Source organism: Haplochromis burtoni, unplaced genomic scaffold (genome assembly GCF_018398535.1).
Source record: "Haplochromis burtoni strain Fernald_Lab_line unplaced genomic scaffold, NCSU_Asbu1 Contig_114, whole genome shotgun sequence".
NCBI lineage: Eukaryota > Metazoa > Chordata > Actinopteri > Cichliformes > Cichlidae > Haplochromis > Haplochromis burtoni.
This window is the reverse complement of record NW_024582475.1, coordinates 1,340,042-1,358,839: the sequence shown is the minus strand read 5'-3', so window position 1 is coordinate 1,358,839 and position 18,798 is coordinate 1,340,042. Positions and strand designations below refer to the sequence as shown.

The 18,798-nt window shown below is 41.0% G+C and overlaps 2 protein-coding genes across 2 annotated transcripts in view; both read left to right on the top strand.

Annotated features, from left to right (window-relative positions):
- The window catches only part of usp3 (ubiquitin specific peptidase 3), a 13,840-nt gene extending 6,069 nt beyond the window's left edge, over positions 1–7,771 (top strand). Inside the window, exons 7-15 of the mRNA XM_005928764.3 lie at positions 652–765; positions 1,002–1,115; positions 1,324–1,473; positions 1,681–1,787; positions 2,040–2,120; positions 2,239–2,357; positions 2,478–2,591; positions 5,938–6,005; positions 6,591–7,771. Of these exons, the coding sequence (XP_005928826.1) occupies positions 652–765; positions 1,002–1,115; positions 1,324–1,473; positions 1,681–1,787; positions 2,040–2,120; positions 2,239–2,357; positions 2,478–2,591; positions 5,938–6,005; positions 6,591–7,059 (1,336 nt within the window). The 3' untranslated portion in view covers positions 7,060–7,771. The remainder of the gene's footprint in view (positions 1–651; positions 766–1,001; positions 1,116–1,323; positions 1,474–1,680; positions 1,788–2,039; positions 2,121–2,238; positions 2,358–2,477; positions 2,592–5,937; positions 6,006–6,590) is intronic.
- Positions 7,772–7,903: 132 nt separating this feature from the next.
- fbxl22 (F-box and leucine-rich repeat protein 22) lies at positions 7,904–16,668 on the top strand. The gene is made up of 2 exons (XM_005928762.3): positions 7,904–9,859; positions 12,817–16,668. The coding sequence occupies exons 1-2, from the start codon at positions 9,288–9,290 to the stop codon at positions 13,163–13,165; spliced, it is 921 nt and encodes a 306-aa protein (XP_005928824.2). The 5' UTR covers positions 7,904–9,287; the 3' UTR covers positions 13,166–16,668.
- The last annotated feature ends 2,130 nt before the right edge of the window (positions 16,669–18,798 follow it).

The following is an 18,798-nucleotide window of genomic DNA, read 5'->3' as shown; positions in this document are numbered from 1 at the left end:
TGCCCCACTGTATAAAATCAAGCACCTATCCATGCACTCTTCCTTTACCAACATTTGTGAAAAACGTATCCAACTGTGTGGGAACCTTTAGAGAAGGGAGCTCGACTGTCTCGCAGAGCCCGACCTCAACCCTATTGAATAACTTTGGGATGAATTAGAGTTTAGATTGCGAGCCAGGCCCTCTTGTTAAACATTAGTGTCTAACCTCACAAAGGCTCTTCTGGATGAACGGGCAAAATTGTCAAAAGCCTGTTATACTGTATCTGCAAATAGATACAGATACAGCTCCTGCAGATGTTGTCACCCAGTACGTTTGTGCATATAGTGTATTTGGAACTTGGATCCTCGATCCCTATAGTGAGGTGATCTGGTAGGTGTGTTATACTGGGGTATTTTTACTAGAAGCATTTCCATATTTTCAGGATAACGCTGCTTCAGTTCATGGGGCATACTGGGACATTGCTATTTCAACTAAAGGTTTAGAGACTTTTAGAATCAATGCGAAGGTGCTTTGAACCTGTTCTCCCAGCGTTTAATCATCCAGCATTTTATTTTGACACTCTCCTGCTCTTTCCTTTAATTCGTGACCTGTCGGCTGTCTGCTGATGTTACGTTTGAGACAACTGATGGCAAAATTTGTTTCTTTGACAGCAACATCGAGCAGTTCAGCTGCTATTTCAAGGAGTTGCCTGCTGTGGCTCTACGCAGTGGTAAGACGGCAGGAAGAAGGATGTACCACACCCGCAGCCAAGGGGACAACAGTGTGTAAGGTCCTCTTCTGAAGGAGGGACGATTTATGGGCAATAATTAACGTTAATTTCAGCAAGTAAAATTGGCAACATTGTTAGTTGTGAGTGGTTCTGTAAGGCATCCAGTTCTAATGTTTTTGCTGAAAAGGAAAAGATGGGTAGGCAAATGAAGAAGAAAAAATCAGGTATAATTTAAAAATCCAGAAAATTATTTCGGTTAAGTCTAAAATAAAGTTTCTTTATGTTGAACAGATCTTTGGTGGAGGAATTCAGGAAAACTCTCTGTTCCCTATGGCAAGGGAACCAGACCGCCTTCAGTCCAGACTCCTTGTTTTATGCCATATGGAAAATCATGCCAAGTTTCAGGTACACCCACATTGTAAAAACGGTTTTCTATAAGTTAAGCTGCTAATGCAGAGCAGGAAACTGTTTCCGTTTCACTTCTGTTGTTGTTCCGAAGTGTTACCGTTTTTAGTCACACTACTAACAAAGGTGCATTGTGTATCAAAAAACTGCAATAAACCATTGTGAGTCATTGCATGAATGCAATTTAAAGCTGTGTTTGTGTGTGCAGAGGTTATCAGCAGCAGGATGCCCATGAATTCATGCGTTACTTACTGGACCACCTCCACAGGGAGCTACAGTACAGCCGTAACGGGGCGTCTCATCCAGTCTCACCTCAGGATGGAGTCAGACTCTCTAGTACAGATGGCAAATGCTGCACGTGAGTCCTTCTAACCATACACTGATTTTGCTTTTGTTGTCTCAGCGGGATCCTGAATTTTTTTGCATATAGTTAATATTTCCTACTTTTTTTCCAGTTAACACAGACTATTGTAACAATATACTATCGGCATGACCATGTTTAGCAGTAAGTCACTATAACTTGAATGTAAAAGCTACTGCATGTTTTTTTTTTTATTCTTTACAGAAATGGGACCGCCAGTGTTGTGACATCCATTTTTGGTGGTATACTTCAGAATGAAGTCAACTGCCTAATTTGTGGGACAGAATCTCGAAAGTTTGATCCATTTCTTGGTAAGACATAAACGAAACCACACACTGAGCGGCTTTTGTTGTCCCATACTGCAAAGTTCATGTGTCAGTGTTTGGCAAGATAACACAAAAATAAATTTGGGTTTCTGTAGCAAATCTTTTTATTGTTGCTCTACATCATAAAGCAAATAAATGAATGAAAAGCCATTTATTATAGAGTTATAGAGTTAAACTTGATATAGCCTGATGGTGCGTGACATGTCATGTTTTTCCCCTTGTGTGTTTTTTACTCAGATCTGTCTTTGGACATTCCCAGTCAGTTCAGACAAAAGAGAAATAAGGACCAAGAGCCAGTGCCAACATGCACTCTACGTGGTAAGTTTCTTGTAGTCAAAAATGATCTTTTATAGGCCTAGTTTCAAAGTTTGTGACACTAAAATTCTTCAGAGCTTTTCAATTTTTTTGTGTGTATTTGTTTTTGTTTTTCTTTAAGACTGCTTACATAGCTTCACCGACCTGGAAGAACTCGATGACACAGAGCTGTACTACTGCCATAAGTGTAAAAAGAGACAGAAATCAACCAAGAAGTTTTGGATCCAGAAGCTGCCAAAGGTTTTTTTTTTATATATATATATATTTTAATATACACTTCACTGTATCTACTATGAAACTATAAAAACATATGTTTGCTTTTACTTCTTAAATAAATTGCACTTTTGTTTCTACTTATAGGTTTTGTGCCTGCACCTAAAACGGTTCCACTGGACTGCCTTTTTGAGAAACAAGGTGGATACCTATGTAGAATTTCCACTGAAAGGTCTGGACATGAGAGGCTACTTACTTGAGGTGAGCCCAACACTCACAGACTTTTTATTTTCTTTGTTTTTCCACAACAGCTACATTTAAGAGTCAGATCAAATGCTGATCTGCAGTTTAATCAGGAGACCGTAAGATATGCTTTTAATGGCAGATAATACAAAGGCCAGAGTAGGTTGGTGAGAAAACACACCAGCTAAAATTCATAAAAACTGCAGCAAATGTTTGCAGAAATTTGCTAAAAAGCTCACAGTGCTGTATCAGTAAACACTTGTACAGCCAGTGATGATCGTCTTTTTCCATTTTTCTGCTCTTACGACAGAAAAACAAGTTCACAGAAATTACCATTGTGGAAATTTGTTGGTATCCAAGTCAGTGTGGTAGGAAAGATCACAACAGGAACGTAGTTTACTTATGCTAGTTTGAATTTTTTGTAATGAAGCATTATAGTTTTGTTACTTAAAAAAAATACATTTGAAAAAAGTAACACACATTTATCTAAATAAGATTTTATATCAACACAATGGTAAAAACACATTGTGGTTGTTGGCAGTGACACTGATTGTGATTGGTTGATGAGGCTGGTGTCCTAAAATGTACACGAGTGCTCTGATTGATAATAAAGTATTAAAGAAATATGCTAAATTATTAACAGTAGTGCACAGACCTGGGTTGTTAAACTACCATCTGTAGCAAATGCATTTTTCATTATTGGATCAGTGGTTACCACCTGCATTTGTGACTTTCTGATAGATCTCCAGCTGGTTACGTAGGAGGTCCGTACTTGTGTTCACAACTTTGCAAGATGCTGTGATGGCTGATTCACACCTATGTCTGATTCGGGGACATGGAGTGTCTATTTCATTTCATTTCAGAGTGCAAACAGTTTTATACTGGGCATAAACTGCTTTTGATTAGATCTTTATGTAAGGTCTGTGTAAACGACCACGGCAGACCCAGTGGCATTTTGCTGCTTTTATTAATCCCTACACGGTTGCTGTACATTCGCACTCAGAGCTGCAGCTCTCCCGCTTCCAGCTCAACATAACACCAACAACCCAACCACAGGACCCAGTACAATGTTTAATTCGGCGGGGCGTGATTGCGGATGCCGTGCAGGTGCGTCCGCCTCCTCTGCACTGCACCGCAGGCCACGCCTCGCCACAGTCTGGAATTCAGAGTACTTGTGACAAGTATTAATCTTGTTTGTCTGAATGCTCCAGAGCTTCAGGGGGTGCTATTCTACAGCAAATCGCTTTTCTGACCGCTGTGCAATAAGTATATCAGTTTTTTGTTATAATACGAGAGCTTCTCCTAACATACAACCACAATTCCTAAGTAGTTGGGACACTGTAAAATGCCAATGTCTCATAAATCCATATTTGATTCATAATTGAACATAGAAAACACATCCAGTGTTTAAACTGAGAAAATGCACCTTTTTAAGCAATATATAAGCTAATTTTATATATTTTATATACAGCAACACGTCTCAAAGGAGCAGAGACAGGGTTACATATAAAGTTTAGCAATGTTTTGCTGAAATATGCAAGGCCAACCTTGAATTCATCTGGATGCTCTAAAACCCATATGTGCCTTTCAGTGTTGATGGTGTCTTTCCAAGGCCTATTTCAAGTTCCAGTCACTCGTGCACTCCCATACTGTCAAAAAGGATTTCAAATTTCGATTTGTCTGAACACAGACACTTTACCTCGGTCCATTTTAAATGAGCTTTGGCTCAGAGAAAACTGCCAGGTTTCTTGATCAAAGTCACATATGGCTGCTTCTCTGTATGATGGAGTTTTCCATGACAGAATCATGTCTGTTTTTAATGCATTGCTGACTGAGTGAAGATCACCACATCCAATATGGATTTTAAGCTTTGTCCCTTTGTCTTCAAATTCTGTGAATCCTTTCATTATTATGTACTGCAGATAAAGAGTTGTTACACATTTTTTTAGATGCCATTTTTTGTGGATTGGTGAACCTCTGTCTACTTCTGAGAAATTCTGTCACTCTAAGATGCTCTTTTTTTTACCCAATCATCTGTTGCCAATTAACTGGATAAGTTGCTAATTGCTTCTCCGGCTGTTCTTTTAATGGGGCATTCGTGAATAAGCCAGAATTCAGGATTTTTGAGTTCCCATATGGAATTTGATGTGGAATGCCCACTCAGCTTTTATTTCTCATTAGGAAAGTCGGCATAGCCCACCAACCCTGAGTTAGCAATCCAAGATGGAGTTGAACGTAAACAGTAGTAAAACTTTGTTTTCTTTTTTGTTTTTACATTATTTTGGAATTGGGTTTGTACTTTAAAATTATTAGCAAACACAAATCTTTAATGTTTGTGTGACTTTTTTTTTTCAGTCCAAGAGCTCAGTTGCAGATCTGCTCCTTTTGCTCTGTCAACAGATAAAAATAGTCTTGTACATTGTTCTTCACACAGAAGGTCAAACAACACATGTACACAAATACAAGTAATGAGTGAGAGCTCGGGATGCTGGCAGCTAATTTGCTAAATAACAGGAAAAACTGGTCTAGTCAAAACGACAGGAAAATCCTCGGAAAACATTAAAAAGTGAACAGAATTTAAACCATTGCAAACACACACTGAGTGAGATTGTTTTGGCTCTGTGAGTTCAGCAGTGCTAGCAGCAGTGACCTTCTTTTCTGGGAGCTTCCACATGAAGAATGTGGTCACACCTGGCCTCGGCTGCTTGGCTCTAATCCAGTTTATTCCGGCGAAGCTGATATACAACTGCTTTGTTTTATTTTTTGTTTGTTTGTTTTTTAAAACATCAAAATACTGCAAAACAGCCTTGTTACCATGGTTGTTACTTGCTTTAATCTGTTCAACTGCCATCGAAAGTGTGGTGAACTGGAAGTGGTCAGTGTCCCTGTATCCCAGCTCAACCAGTAACTGCTATTGTACATGAATAAAATAAGAAAAACAGGCTTAACTGACTCGTAATTCTGGTACTGACTAGATCAGGGGTGGGCATTCTCAGTCCACGAGAGCCGGTGTCCTCGAACCAACACAGCTGATTTAAATGGCTAAATTAGCTCCTCAACATGTCCTGAAGTTCTCCAGAGGCCTGGTAACGAACTAATCATGTGATTCAGGTGTGTTGACCCAAGGTGAGATCTAAAACCTGCAGGGACGCCGGCCCTCATGGACTGAGATTGCCCACCCCTGGACTAGATAGTGCAGCAGCGTTTAAACACGTAGTCCATTATTCGCGTACATCTCTACTCATAACTGAAGGAGTGTAAACTGTTTTGATTATTATCTGTCTGCCAGTTTGTGGCTTGTATCCACTTCCAGGTGTTAAGGGCATTTCCACAGCATTTTCCTTTTGCTCTGTTGTTTTTGCAGCCAGAGAAGTCATTACCAGGGAGCTGCCTGTATGACCTTGTTGCTGTCGTGGTGCATCATGGATCTGGGTGAGTAGTTTAACATTGTTGAGTCTGGCTTTCCTGATTTGTTAGATGGCGTAAAATGCGGTAATTACACAGCTTTCTTAGTCAAGAAGCATCCATGTTTAGAGGTCATGAATCAAAGCTATAATTAATAACTGATTTAACTTGATGACTAATTATTTCCTATGGATAAAAGGGCCAGCTTGATCCATGTTTTGTTTTTTGTTTTTTTTGTACTTTTTGTACAAGTGTATTTTTTGTGTTGTAGAAGAATAAGGAACTGAATCCTAACATGCATTCAAGACTGGGCTATGGATCTGTGCATTATTATCTGCCAGCTTTGAGTTACTGTATAGCCGGATCACATCCGCTTTGTGAAAGCTGCAGTTTAAAAATGTATGTAGCCGCTAAAAGGCATTAGGCTGCAAGTCCTTGAAAACACATTTAGATTCAAACAGAATCAAAGTGCTTTTGTCTTTGGCCTCTAGGTGGCAGTGTTGCACTGCTGCTATATTGTCGAGCTGAATTCTCCCATCTTGCTTCAGCAACGATAGATGAGCTCTTGCATGAAAGCAGGCAGCAGAATATGACGTGTGTTTGTGTTCACAGGGTTGGGTCGGGGCATTATACAGCGTACGGCAGCCATGAGGGTCACTGGTACCACTTCAACGACAGCACAGTGACTCTGACCAATGAGGATACAGTGAGGAAGGCCAAAGCCTACATCCTCTTCTACGTAGAGAGGACTGGTCAGGTGCCCTCTGACACAAGCGCATCAAACAGCACAGCCACGAATAAGCCTGCCGTGGACGCTGCAGCTGTGGACAGTGTTTCTCCAGAAATAGTTTCTCAGGACACAGTCGTAGCCGATACGGTAGCTACAGATCTGGATTTTGCGGACGCAGCATCGTCACACGAGGACGTCGCGGGCGAGAAAGAGGAGGTAGATGTGAACAAAGACATGGCTACACTGGCTGAGGGTGACAAAGTATCAGTGAAAGCTGCAGCAGATGCAGATACCTCAGACAAGGCTGCAACAGAAGAATCTCACCAAGCTCTACAAACTGTTGCACAATAAATAATTCTTTGAGATTTCACTGCCTCAGACCAGCTCGTAACTTTTGTTTCGACTTCACCTCAATCACATTTGTCACCGTGCTTGATTATAATTTTCACATAACATTCACATTTTCACTCTTGTGTTATGATTTGTTTGAAAGCGTCATGTTTTAACTTGCTGCTTAATTTGTTTAGTAGACTTTTTGCATGTTTTCTCTCGATGATGTGCCCTCATACCGAGGTAGACTTCTCCATATCCAATAGATTCCAAAGGTGATCGTTTAAAGTTTAACGTATTGAAGCTTTAGCCTTGGAAAACCTCAGTTGGTCCAATGTTTAGCTTAGACTGAAGAGATTCATTGTCAAGAACACTGTGTAATATTTGGCATTTCTATTGTTTTTAAAGTTTCACATGTCATATTTTTCACCTTAAGAGCCCAGTAGTTCTGTTTTCCAGTCATTAGAGGATATTTTAAGATTTAGAATGCAATGCATTTGACTGACTGGTGCTCATTAGGGCTTTAGAAAGTTGTTTTAACTTCTTGACCAGAACCAATGTAAAAAGAAGTGATCATTCTCAAAAAGTTTGCCTGTACTGATGCTGGAGTATCATGTAACATTTTATGTTGATTTGAAATGGCCATACACGGGGACCTGAAGTGAAATTCTCTTCAAATGTGTACCAGGCAACACGAACATGACAGAATACAATGGAGAACATTTTATTAAGATGTTTGTGTTGGGCTGTTTTTATCATCGACGGCAACCGGCCGACCCGCTGCAGTAAAAGGCAAACAAGACGCCACGGTTCACGTTAGGTGGTGGTTACTGCACTGTCACAAGGAAAGATGGTAAGACTAAAACTAATAAAGTGAAGTTCCAAGTTAAGATTTTGCAGGAGTGAATATTGAAGAAAAACATGTATAGAAATCTGTTCATTAGTCAGGAGTAGGGATGTTAACCTAGCGAGCAGCTCTGGAGGAATTAAAGAACTGCATCACTAATGTTTCTACACTAGCCTCTATTTTTAAGCTTATACTGCAAATCTATTTTCTAAACAGGTTCATGTACTTTATGCAAATTAAACGTCATCAAACTATTTATTGATGCGTATGTTAGGAACAGTTTTTTCCTCTTGTGTGTGTGTTTACAGTAGACACATGCATACTAAAATATATTTCATGTGTATTTCCAGTATACAACTGTCTCAACACCCTTATTATGCCTTGTAATGATTAACTGGCTTTGATATGACCCAAGTAGGACTTCTAAAATGAGAGCCTTTAAGTTGTCTTCCCCACACAAACACACACACACACACACACACACACTCGCAGAGTCACCCTCCCCCCGGCACACGTGCCACCCAGTGAGCCGTCTCACTCTGGCAGGAACAGGCACTCCTGTATGCTGAGGAGCAGCTGCTCTTCATCGCCTGCACACAGGTGGCTGCAGTTTGTTATTCTGTCCCCATCAGTGATACAAGTGCCCCCCTTGTTTTGTTTTTTCACATTTTTTGATTATATCCCAAATGTGGAAAAAACAACGTTGGAGATCTTGTAAGGGGCGTCGTGACACGGTGACGCAGAGTACAGAATGTGATCCGCCTTCCAGCAGTGGAATTTCCCAGTGTCCTGCTTTTTTATAGAGATCGCCGATAAAGAGTGACGTAGAAAAAGCTGGCAAGGAAGTGTGGAGTGATGACATGGGCTGAATGGTATTTTGCATTTTGCCAACTCTGTACGTCCTCTGCGAGCCAACTGAACAAACACACTCTGAGTTGTAGTACTGTCTGTTCCTTGAGGCAAAGTCCTGCGTACGGCTTGTGACTTTCACTCACATGAAGCGTTTTCCACGTTATGTGGCTCTCTGATGGTCTCGATCACAATGCAGGGAATGCAGATCCCTTTAAGTACATTAAATACAGACTTTTTTTTAAACATTGGTACATTTCGCAAAGAATCATTTAATGTAAAAATTTGACACTGATAAATCATCCCATTATTTTTCACTACCTCTGTTTTTAAAAGTATCACAGAATTTTTTCATAATTCTTGAGGTGTTTTAGGTTTGTTTTTTCTCTCCAACTTGACCCCTAACCGTAGTTGTTGCATGGGTGTTTCTGCACTACCCAGTGAAGGTGTTTCTCTTTTTTTATGTCTCTTAGTGTGTATCTGAGAACTAGGCCAGGACAGTGTAAACATCTGGCTGAATCCAGCACTTGCTGCCTGTTGAGAGCCATGACAGATGGAAAGGGAGCGTATGGCTCAAACACTTCCATCTTTGACTGCACAGCAGTTGTCTTCCCAAAATAGCCCGTGCTCTACGGCCTTATATGTGCAGGCCTGTGTGGTGTGCCTGAGGGGGCATCATGTATCTAGGCCACACAATACGGGCTGTGGGCTCATTGTTGCTGCTTACCAGCAGGCCTATCACTGCCCCAGGGACGAAGCCTATCTCTATGTCTCAGGACAACACACCATGCATCTCATTCAGCTCAACCGTGAGTGTCTCCTTCACCTTTTCTCCTTCCTGGACAAGGACAGCCGGAGGAGTTTGTCCCTCACCTGTCATCAGCTGCGTGAGGTCTTCCTGGACCCCTGTCTCTGGAATCTACTCCACTTCAGCTCCCCTTGTCAGCTCAGGAAGGACAACTTTGTGCTGGGACCCTCGTTGCGTTACTTAACTATTAGTTGGTACTCCAGCATGGTCCTGCAAGTGTGCAACATCGAGGACTGGTTGAAGAGCTCGTTTCAGAAGAACATCTGCAGTAAACACGAAAGCCTGGTCAGCACGTTCCTGGCCCATGTCTGCTATATGTGAGTGTTTGTGTGTGGCTCTACCTTGCTGTGTTGTGTGATCAGAATGACAGCTGACAAAAGCTGAGAGAGGACACTGTAATATCCTGTAATAATACCTCAAGCACTGACTTTTAAACACCTTAAAAGTAGAGTAGAATTAACATGACATTGGCACAGCTTGTGTTCATCTTGACACTGGCACGAGAACAAATTGCGTCTCTCATTATGTGTCTTGAGGATGCTCACACAATTTGGGGGAGGGGATGTTGCTTTCAGGGTCATTTACACCCACATCAGGGAACCAAATGGTTTTCATTTAAAGGCACGTCGCTCAGTCTAACTGCCATGTTTAGCTGCAGGCAGCATGGAACATGATCATTAGAAACAGATGGCGTATCCACAACTGGCTGTGGAGACAGAAAAATGACACATCTGTGGGACACAAGACTGATTCTATTAACTAACATAACTGTGGTCACATATCAAAATATATTTAGTGAATGACGTGACAGTTGGACTTGATAGGTCGCTGAAAAGTAGCCGTTTTGGCTTTTGGCCTTGTGTGCGTGGCCGGGTTCAGGCAGGAATCGTCCCGGAGAGGCGTAATGAGGTCTCTGGATAATTTCTTCAAGGCAGCCAGTAATAACAGTCGATGTGAGGGAGCTTGGCCACCACAGCTGGCCGGGACAAGAGGAAGGGAAAGGGGGAAAGGGGCAGTCTCAGTGGCGTGTGTACAACCCTGTGAGGACTTCCTGTATTGTGAAATTTGAGATTTGTGATGTGAGAGCTGTGAGATGAGTCAGAGTTTAGAACCACCCACTTCGTCTGAGGCTTGCATCTCTGTGTCCTTAAGGCACACTCTCTGCATACTGATAAACCCTCCCAAATTGTCAGAAGAAAGGAAGCGCACGTGACAAAGTGGGAGGGAACACAGAGGCTGTGGGGGTGATAAAGAGTGACTTGGCTCCAGACCCTCCCAGTCAGCTGCATAGTGGAGATTTATGCAGGCAGGTGGAGCCTACAATTGGCTCTTTGTTGCCGTCAGAGGAATGAACATGTGCTCTGTCTGTGCCTGCCTCTTCCTGGATAAGACTCCACGCAAACTCTGACGCCAACCTCGTGTCTATAGTCTCTTTTTTTATCTACATGGAAAAAACTATAAAACATAGCATGTCTTTGGGCCTCTTTTGCAGTGTACTTTCAGTGTAATACTCTGCAGAGCCAGAAAACTACAGTAAATCAATTTTCTTAAGGTCACAGTATTAGAATTATACAAGATTAATTAACATGCCTGATTTGCAGTATAGTGTGGGCTGCGCAGTGGGTGGCACAAGAAGCTTTGGCATGAGACTGGTTAAACATTTCTGAGTAGTTTTACTCCGATCTTTACTGTGCACCATTTGGATAAACTGATGCTTTCTCTTATATAACGAGAGCATGCGTGACTTTTGCTTATGAAGTGCTTAAGAGATTTATCTGACAGCTGCTTTGGAAAATATTTACTACTAAATCTAGAAAATAGAAGGTTCCAGCAATGTTTTAGGCTTTTTTTGACGCAAACCTTTCCCCTCAAACGACTGAAGGACACGAACAGTAAATGTACACTACGTCTCAGTTCCTTTTAGAGCTCACTGGATAATTTGACCAGACAAATTAACCGTTAGGAAACCAAACGGCTCATTATAGGCATGATTACAGGTTGGTGGTGTGGTGTTCTGCTTGTGCTCAACATAGACCAGTCTGCTCATGCTGCTGTTTCTTTCAATGGGAACTACATCATGTCTCAAACATAAATTAAAGGCATAAAAAAAATTCTGAACATTTTAGGCACACACTGCTAGGTGGAAGCATTTATATTTGCCCTCGCTACTTTGAAAAGATCAAGGTTTTTGCTTTTCTTTCATTTTCATTCAGCTGCTACGTTCCTACAGTTGGCGAACATATGAAATATTATAGGAATGAATTTGAAAACTAGCTTACAGACGGAACAAACAAAGAAACCCATTAAAAAGAAATTATTTTCCACTTAAAAAAACAAGGTGCTATGAGGCGGTGCTTTAATGCGCCAACAACTAAATGCCTGTATGTATGTAAGTGCACATATTCTATGTGTGTGTGCAAGACAGATTCAGATAAGTGGGTATGTACATATTGGAACAGCACACAAAAGAGTCTGCGCACAGTGGAAGTTCCATGAGAGGGCGGATTATGTAATGGGTTTAAAAAAATACTACTCCTCTTATCTCTTGCTTCTATCCACTTCCTATCCTATGTCATTAAAAAAGACAAACGAGTCTCTAAATGGAACTGTTTCTTTTTAGTGCACTGCCTGACTTCCTCAATATTTTGTTGATGTCAATAGCGTCCGATCACATGCTCTGCTAAAGTCTCACTCTGAGCCCATGCAACAATGCAGCAGGGCACATGGATCGACTGCATGCTCAGAGGTTACTGGGGCACTGCCCTCAACACTAGCAGGCAGCTGGAATATGCCGGGCTCACATGTGGTGAAGTGGTAAGATTATGTAAGTCTTTATGTAATCTGCATCTGTCAACATGAATGACACTCACTATCCCTTGCCATCCCGGTGCCTGTCTACCAGCTCTGGCCTGCCGCTAGGTTGCAGTGCACTGAATGACAATCCAGCAGTGCATGCATTTCACAGAAACACTTGACATTTTGTTTTCAGAAGCGGTTTTCTAATTAAAATTGTTGTCGGCTCTTTTTTTCTTCACTTACTCACAAAAGCTTTTTAAAGAAAGGAAACACACATGGCCCGGTGGGACTCGGTGTACACAGAAGGTCTAGGTATTTAACAGCTCTGTCATTAAACACATCATGTGTCCATCTCGCAGTATATATATCCCAAGGCATTATGAGTAAAGATGACACAGTACAGGTTTTGTACTCAATGTGTGAAAAGTGAAAACCTGCCTCAGTTAAGCGACGTGTCTTACGGATGTCTCTACCACAGGTGCCCCAACTTGCTGTCGCTAACCATGTCTGGCTGTGGACACATCACTGACCGGGATGTGATTTCTGTGCTGCAGTGCTGCAGGAAGCTACGCTACCTCCACCTAGAGAACTGCGTCCGCATTACTGACTGCAGCCTGGAGGGCGTGGTGGCTCACGGAGACAATCTGGAGGAGGTGAAGGTGGATTTTTGTAGGAATATCACTCAGGCAGGGCTGCAGCACTGTAAGGAGATGAAGCCAGCCCTTCAACTGACTGCTGAGAGGAGCGCTGACTTGATCCCCGACAGCAAGCCTGAGGAGAGGGTACCAATCAGGAGGACACTGCAGAAGGTCCTGCAGAATTCCTGATGGTAGCTGCTCACACCCACACTAACTGGGACCATAAAAGAGCATTCCTGTAACTTACTGTGTAATGACTCTACTGTGATGTTTTGTATGATTTGTATTTAATTTTACTTTGTTGTACCTTTTATATGACACACATTAAATATAAATTTCTTTTAAATCTTGAAGAAATAGTTTGACATTTTTGGAAAAACGTGTAGTAAAGATGAAGATGCCACCAGGAGCTGCACAAACTAGAAACAGGAGGGAGCAGATCGATTCTATCAAAAGGTTAAAAAAAGACATTTAGCAACTGCAGAAACACAAACTGTTTTCACACCGCAGCCCTGAACTTTTGTTGATTTTGAGAATGTGACAACACAAATGGATAGACATAGCTGGACTAGACACAAAACGATCTTTGACCTGCCAGCTCGCTTGTACAAAGTCTGTGCAGCGTTCGATTGGGTCAGTTTGTGCCCGTGTGAGAGCAGCTGCAGGTATCAGTCCCGTGTATCCATGGCCTTTGCTCTGCACTCTGCACTCTGCTCTCTCTATCCAGATAGTTCACCTGCCAAACACGCTAAACCAAACACAGTAGTGTCTGAGGCAATCTCAAGCTATGTCCCAAGTTGTTTTCCTGACATTGTCCAGAGTTCCCATGTGCCAAATAATGACAAAATGACAAAATTTGAGTTTGCATAAGGGGTCACGTGACCTGTCTCTTGGCCAGGACTAGTTGACAGGCAACAAATGGAAACTTCAGGAAGTTTCTTCTTCCAGCAAAGTAGCTGCTGTCACACTGAATGACAGATCTTCTTTTGCCTTGTCTTATTTCCAGCACAGGCATAGGAGTGTTATCAATCATCTCTGTGTATCTCCAAATGATTGAATAGTCATTTTCCCTAAATGTCAAACTATTCCTTTAATAGCATTTGATGGTTTGATTACATTTTTTACAACCACTCCAGCATTAAAAAGTAAAATACATAAAAAACCCTCAAACACGTGTGTGGTCGTGATCTCCATCCAGAGAGGAAGGATTCTCCCAAGGAAAAATGCCTTAAGCCTGAGTTGTCATCTTACGTAATAGTGACAAAATTAGGCTGAACAGGCGTGTCTGTAAATACCATGTGACAGATTTATGACAGGTGACTGCGGCAGCAGGGTACTCCTTAATCGCTAGTTTCCGACACCCAGTTTTCCAATTTTTAATTAACTGAAGCAGTTCAAGTCGAGTGAATTTGATATGATACAAAGATAAGATGTAAACCTCCAAAGCTTAAGCAATTAAACATCATCATCCAAAATCATGTGAACTTCACAGAAAACTGGCTTTTTTGGAGATTAGGAACTTGTTGAACATACAGCTTTTGTACTGAAAATTAAGCCTTGAAAGGCGATGCAGGCACCCCAAATTTTCTGATTTCATGCAAGCCATCACTCTATACCTAGATGGTTTGGTAACAAACTGTTATTACACTAATTGATGCATTATTACAATAATACTGTACTGTAGGAAAGCAGAAAATGGTGAGAAAAAGGCAGGCAACAAAAGGAAGACAGACTGGTTAATCGAGAGTTTCATGTTACAGAAAGACTGTGACTCAAAACACAGAAAGAAAAGAACTAGATGGTAAGCTCCAACAGGTGAAAGACCTGAACTTAAACCCTATCAGGCTGGTTTGGGATTAACTGAATGGGCAGAAGAGTGAACGAAAAACACTTGTGGGAACATCTGCAACGGTTTTGAGGGGGAAGAAAAAACTTTCCACGTAGTGTTTTATTTCTATAGTCATAAGTCATAAGGCTGAGTGAGTGCAAATATTGAATGTTATTTATGAGACACACAGATTATGGGGGATTATGCTAAATTAAAGAGTGTATATGTATATTTGTATGAGTTTGACAAGAACATCTGAAAAGCACACAACTCACTACTTGTCCTTATCTAATTATTCCTATTTTCTTTTTGTTTGGTCATGCAAAACTGATTAAGCAGTGTAATGTGGTCCATGTGGTTTGGACTACAACGGTGGCTCCCAGACCACAGAATCCTGGACTCAGTGCAGCTGGGACCTTGGACGACCAGGTGGAAAATACAGAGTGAAACTAATAAGACTGTTCCTCCAAGTACAATGCAGCACATGTCAGTAATACCACAAACTCCAGAATGACCACAGAGTGAAATCAAAACATCTCTAAAACCAGTTCAACAAAAGCTGAACGTAAACCAGGTAGGGGTGGAAATCATTGCATAACTGTTAGACTTCATTAGCTGTCACTGTGCGTACCTAAAAATCGACAAGTCAAGTTTTATTTTCATCTACACGTGGGAGAGGATAGTCTAGCACGTACTGTTTTAATCTTGGTTTCCAACAAAGCAAGCCCCAAGCCAACTATAATTATCGTTCTGGACTGAAACACAGGTGCACTGTTTGGAGGCCAGACAACAAAAAGTGTATTATTTACCATCAAATACTGGCTGAAACTGTTAGGAGCTAAGTAGGGAGAAAAAGTCCTAATGCACATCCGGCTGCCTGCAGCAGTCATGCACACAAACAGCACTGAGTGGCAGACATGTAAAAACACGACTGTATCAAAGCATCACTGCTCTGCTTGTTTCTACCAGGGGCAGTGTTTTTATGGTTGGATGATTGTGAGGGAAGATAATGAAGAAAGACCTGAACACGTGTCCATGTGTTTTAGCAGCTACAGCTGATGTAATGTGATTTTTCCTTTACATGTGAAAAAAAGAAAAGGTTTTCACAGGACTCTTTGCAGTCCTGTGTGAAAAACTAAGTAAACCCTTACAGTTTCCCTAAAAATTAAGAGGATAAGCAGCAGCCAGGTGCTGCTAGTCAAATCCACTTGATGAACTGATCATCAGCAAGTGTGGGCATATCTATAAAAGCGGAAGTTCTGGCAGTTTGCTGGTCTGGAGCATTCAGGTGCTTGTTAACACTCCTTCCCAAAAGTGGATGTGGATGCAAAATCACACTACAGGCCTCAGTTTGTGTGTTAAATGTTAAAGTTCATGGCAGGGAAACTAGGGTTGGAAGGGTTGCCAGGAGAAAGCCTTTTCTCACTTAAAAGAACATGGCAGCATGGCTTATGCTGTATCTGAGTAAACCACAAAACCTCAGGGGTAATCTCCTTTGGGCAGACAACACCAAAGGAGAGATGTTTAGCCATAATGCCCAGCACCGTGTTTGGAGACAACCAAACACAACAAACACATCATGTCAACTGTCAGACACAGCGGTGGAAGGGTGGTGATTTGGAGTTGTTTTGCAGCCACAGGACCTGGTCACATGGTTGCAGTCATCCTTGAACTCCTCTGTATAACAAAGTCGTTTAGGGCAGTGTTAGTTTTTGTAGCAACTTTTGATTTAGTTTTAGACACGTTTGAACTCAAATCATATTGTTTAAGTCATAATTCAGGCATCTAAATACCTTTAGTTTTAGTCCACTAATTATCACAAAACTTTGATTAGATTCAGCTGACAAAAAAAAAGTGTGAAAGTTTTTCATGTTATTATTTTTCATGTTTGTTATTAAATGGTAAATGGTCTGTATTTGTATAGCGCTTTTTACTAGTCCCCCCTAGGGACCCCAAAGCGCTTTACACACCCAGTCATCCACCCATCCGGACCTCAAGCACAGAAAGTCCTGTGAACAGCTTTCTTTTTCATATGAGTGTATGCAGTCGCTTCAGTCTATCTGGACTATGAATAAGGTATTCAGGTCCAGCCTTCACACTTGTGGATTCTGGGATAAGTAATTAGCAAAAAAGGCCGTTTATGCTTTCTGTTTTAGATATCTTTAGAGGAAGTTACAGTCTAAACTGAGCAACAACTTTCTGTGTTTTTTCATGTATAAACCCATGTATCCACTGAATTTGTAGTCTTCTCGCTTCATGAGAGGACTGTTCATGAGAGTGCTGGTGAAATATAAATCCCCCCGAGATCAAATATGAACCCCCACAAGCATATGTCTCCACTTGTTTAAGCAGTCCTGGGAGAGAACACAGTGGATTTGGGTGTTGTGGATAACTACATCTTCAAACAGACCACACTTTGCAATTATATCCCTATTTTATGAGAACAGCCAGACACAACTTTCACGTTCCAGCGTCTCAAGCTGAATATTGTGCAATTTTAAGACTGAACTGAATGGCCTTTGGTCACATAATCCACTCAACAGGTTGCCCATCTGCAAAAGGATCTCAGCAAAGGTATAAGGCATGAATGTCACTCAAATGAAAATAGGCAAACATTAACAGCAGAACATACTCATTATGCAACACACTGACCTCCTGTATGATTATATAATCATATTACCGGGCTATTATTATAACTGATGCATCCATGTAAGGCAGCTGTGTGTGAAGTAAAATATTTGTTGGTAAAATAGCATGAAAAGCACAAGCTCAAAATGTGTATGTTAAGTGCTTGAAAAACTTTATTTTATTTACCATTTTATTCCTACCCCCCAAGAGGAAGCTCATAACAACAGTATGGCGTCAGCTTCACTTTCTGCAGGCTTATGTTCTTACCTGCCAAAACCTGCACGTTTAAGAAGGGAGCTGGAAATCGGTGTACTCTGAGGCCTCACCGAACGAAAGGCACAGCAAGATTTCAACTCTGTGATCCTGTCGGAATATCATATAAAAAGCAAATTGCAAGGGATTGATTGAATTTGTTAATGTTGCTCCATTAGAATAACAAATTTCATTAAAAATCTTCTGCCGAGGGACCCAGCTAATCATTTTAATTAGCCGCTCTTGTGGCGTCACGTGGAGAGATGAAAGACCGTGATGTTAATGATGTGGCATTTTCTCGTGTTTCATTAGGCAGTCTCTTACATTTTAATGTCCATCAAAAGAGAAAAAGGTCATTTTTAATTCCAATAATTAATTTGTTAGTATAATTTGTGTTTAAAATATACAGCATGATGCTGCTGGTCCCTGACAGATGAGGTAACAATAGCAGATTAAAAACAACAGTTGAAAATCAACATGTGAATAACACCGAGGCGCACGCTTCCAGAAACACTTTCTTGCAAAGTTTGCTCTCCGTGCTCTTTTGCCATGAAATTATTCTGTTTATTTTAGTCCCCCAGCTTTTACTTAATGACCTCTAAAACTGACAAAAAGGGAAAGTTAAAGCAATGGAAAAGATCCTGAAAAGAGATTGTGTTCTTTTAAGCAAAAGAAATTCACTTTTTTTTTCAACCTAGCCCTTATTTGGTGATTTAGGATTGCACTCACTTGGCAGGCTAGGAAAGGAGACGACTTGCTTTTCATCTGCTGTGATCAGTTGTTTCATTGTAATAACAACTGTTGACGGTCTTGGCAAAAGTTTGCACTGGTGTTAAATGGACCAGCTGTGACTTGTCCAGTTTCTAATCGAGTATATTTTTCAAATTGCTTTGCCTCTGATGGGAAGCTTGACTAAGTCTCACAAACCTCTAAAATGTAATGATGCAAAGAGTTCGAGCAGGTCTCTGTGTCCACCTGTAAAAGGAATAGTTTGAATATATTCACAAACAAGTGAAGTTCAAAGTGACAGTTTTTAATTTAACCAACCAGCAGCCCCAAAGTCAAATAATTAAAAAAAAGAAAAAAGGAAAAAAAAGCAATATAATGATTTAAA

Bases quoted from the DNA above. Each gene is read 5' to 3' on its own strand.
- fbxl22 (XM_005928762.3), top strand. From the start codon at position 9,288: ATGGAAAGGGAGCGTATGGCTCAAACACTTCCATCTTTGACTGCACAG. The intron at 9,860-12,816 runs GTGAGTGTTTGT...TCTCTACCACAG, and splicing joins CTGGCCCATGTCTGCTATAT to GTGCCCCAACTTGCTGTCGC.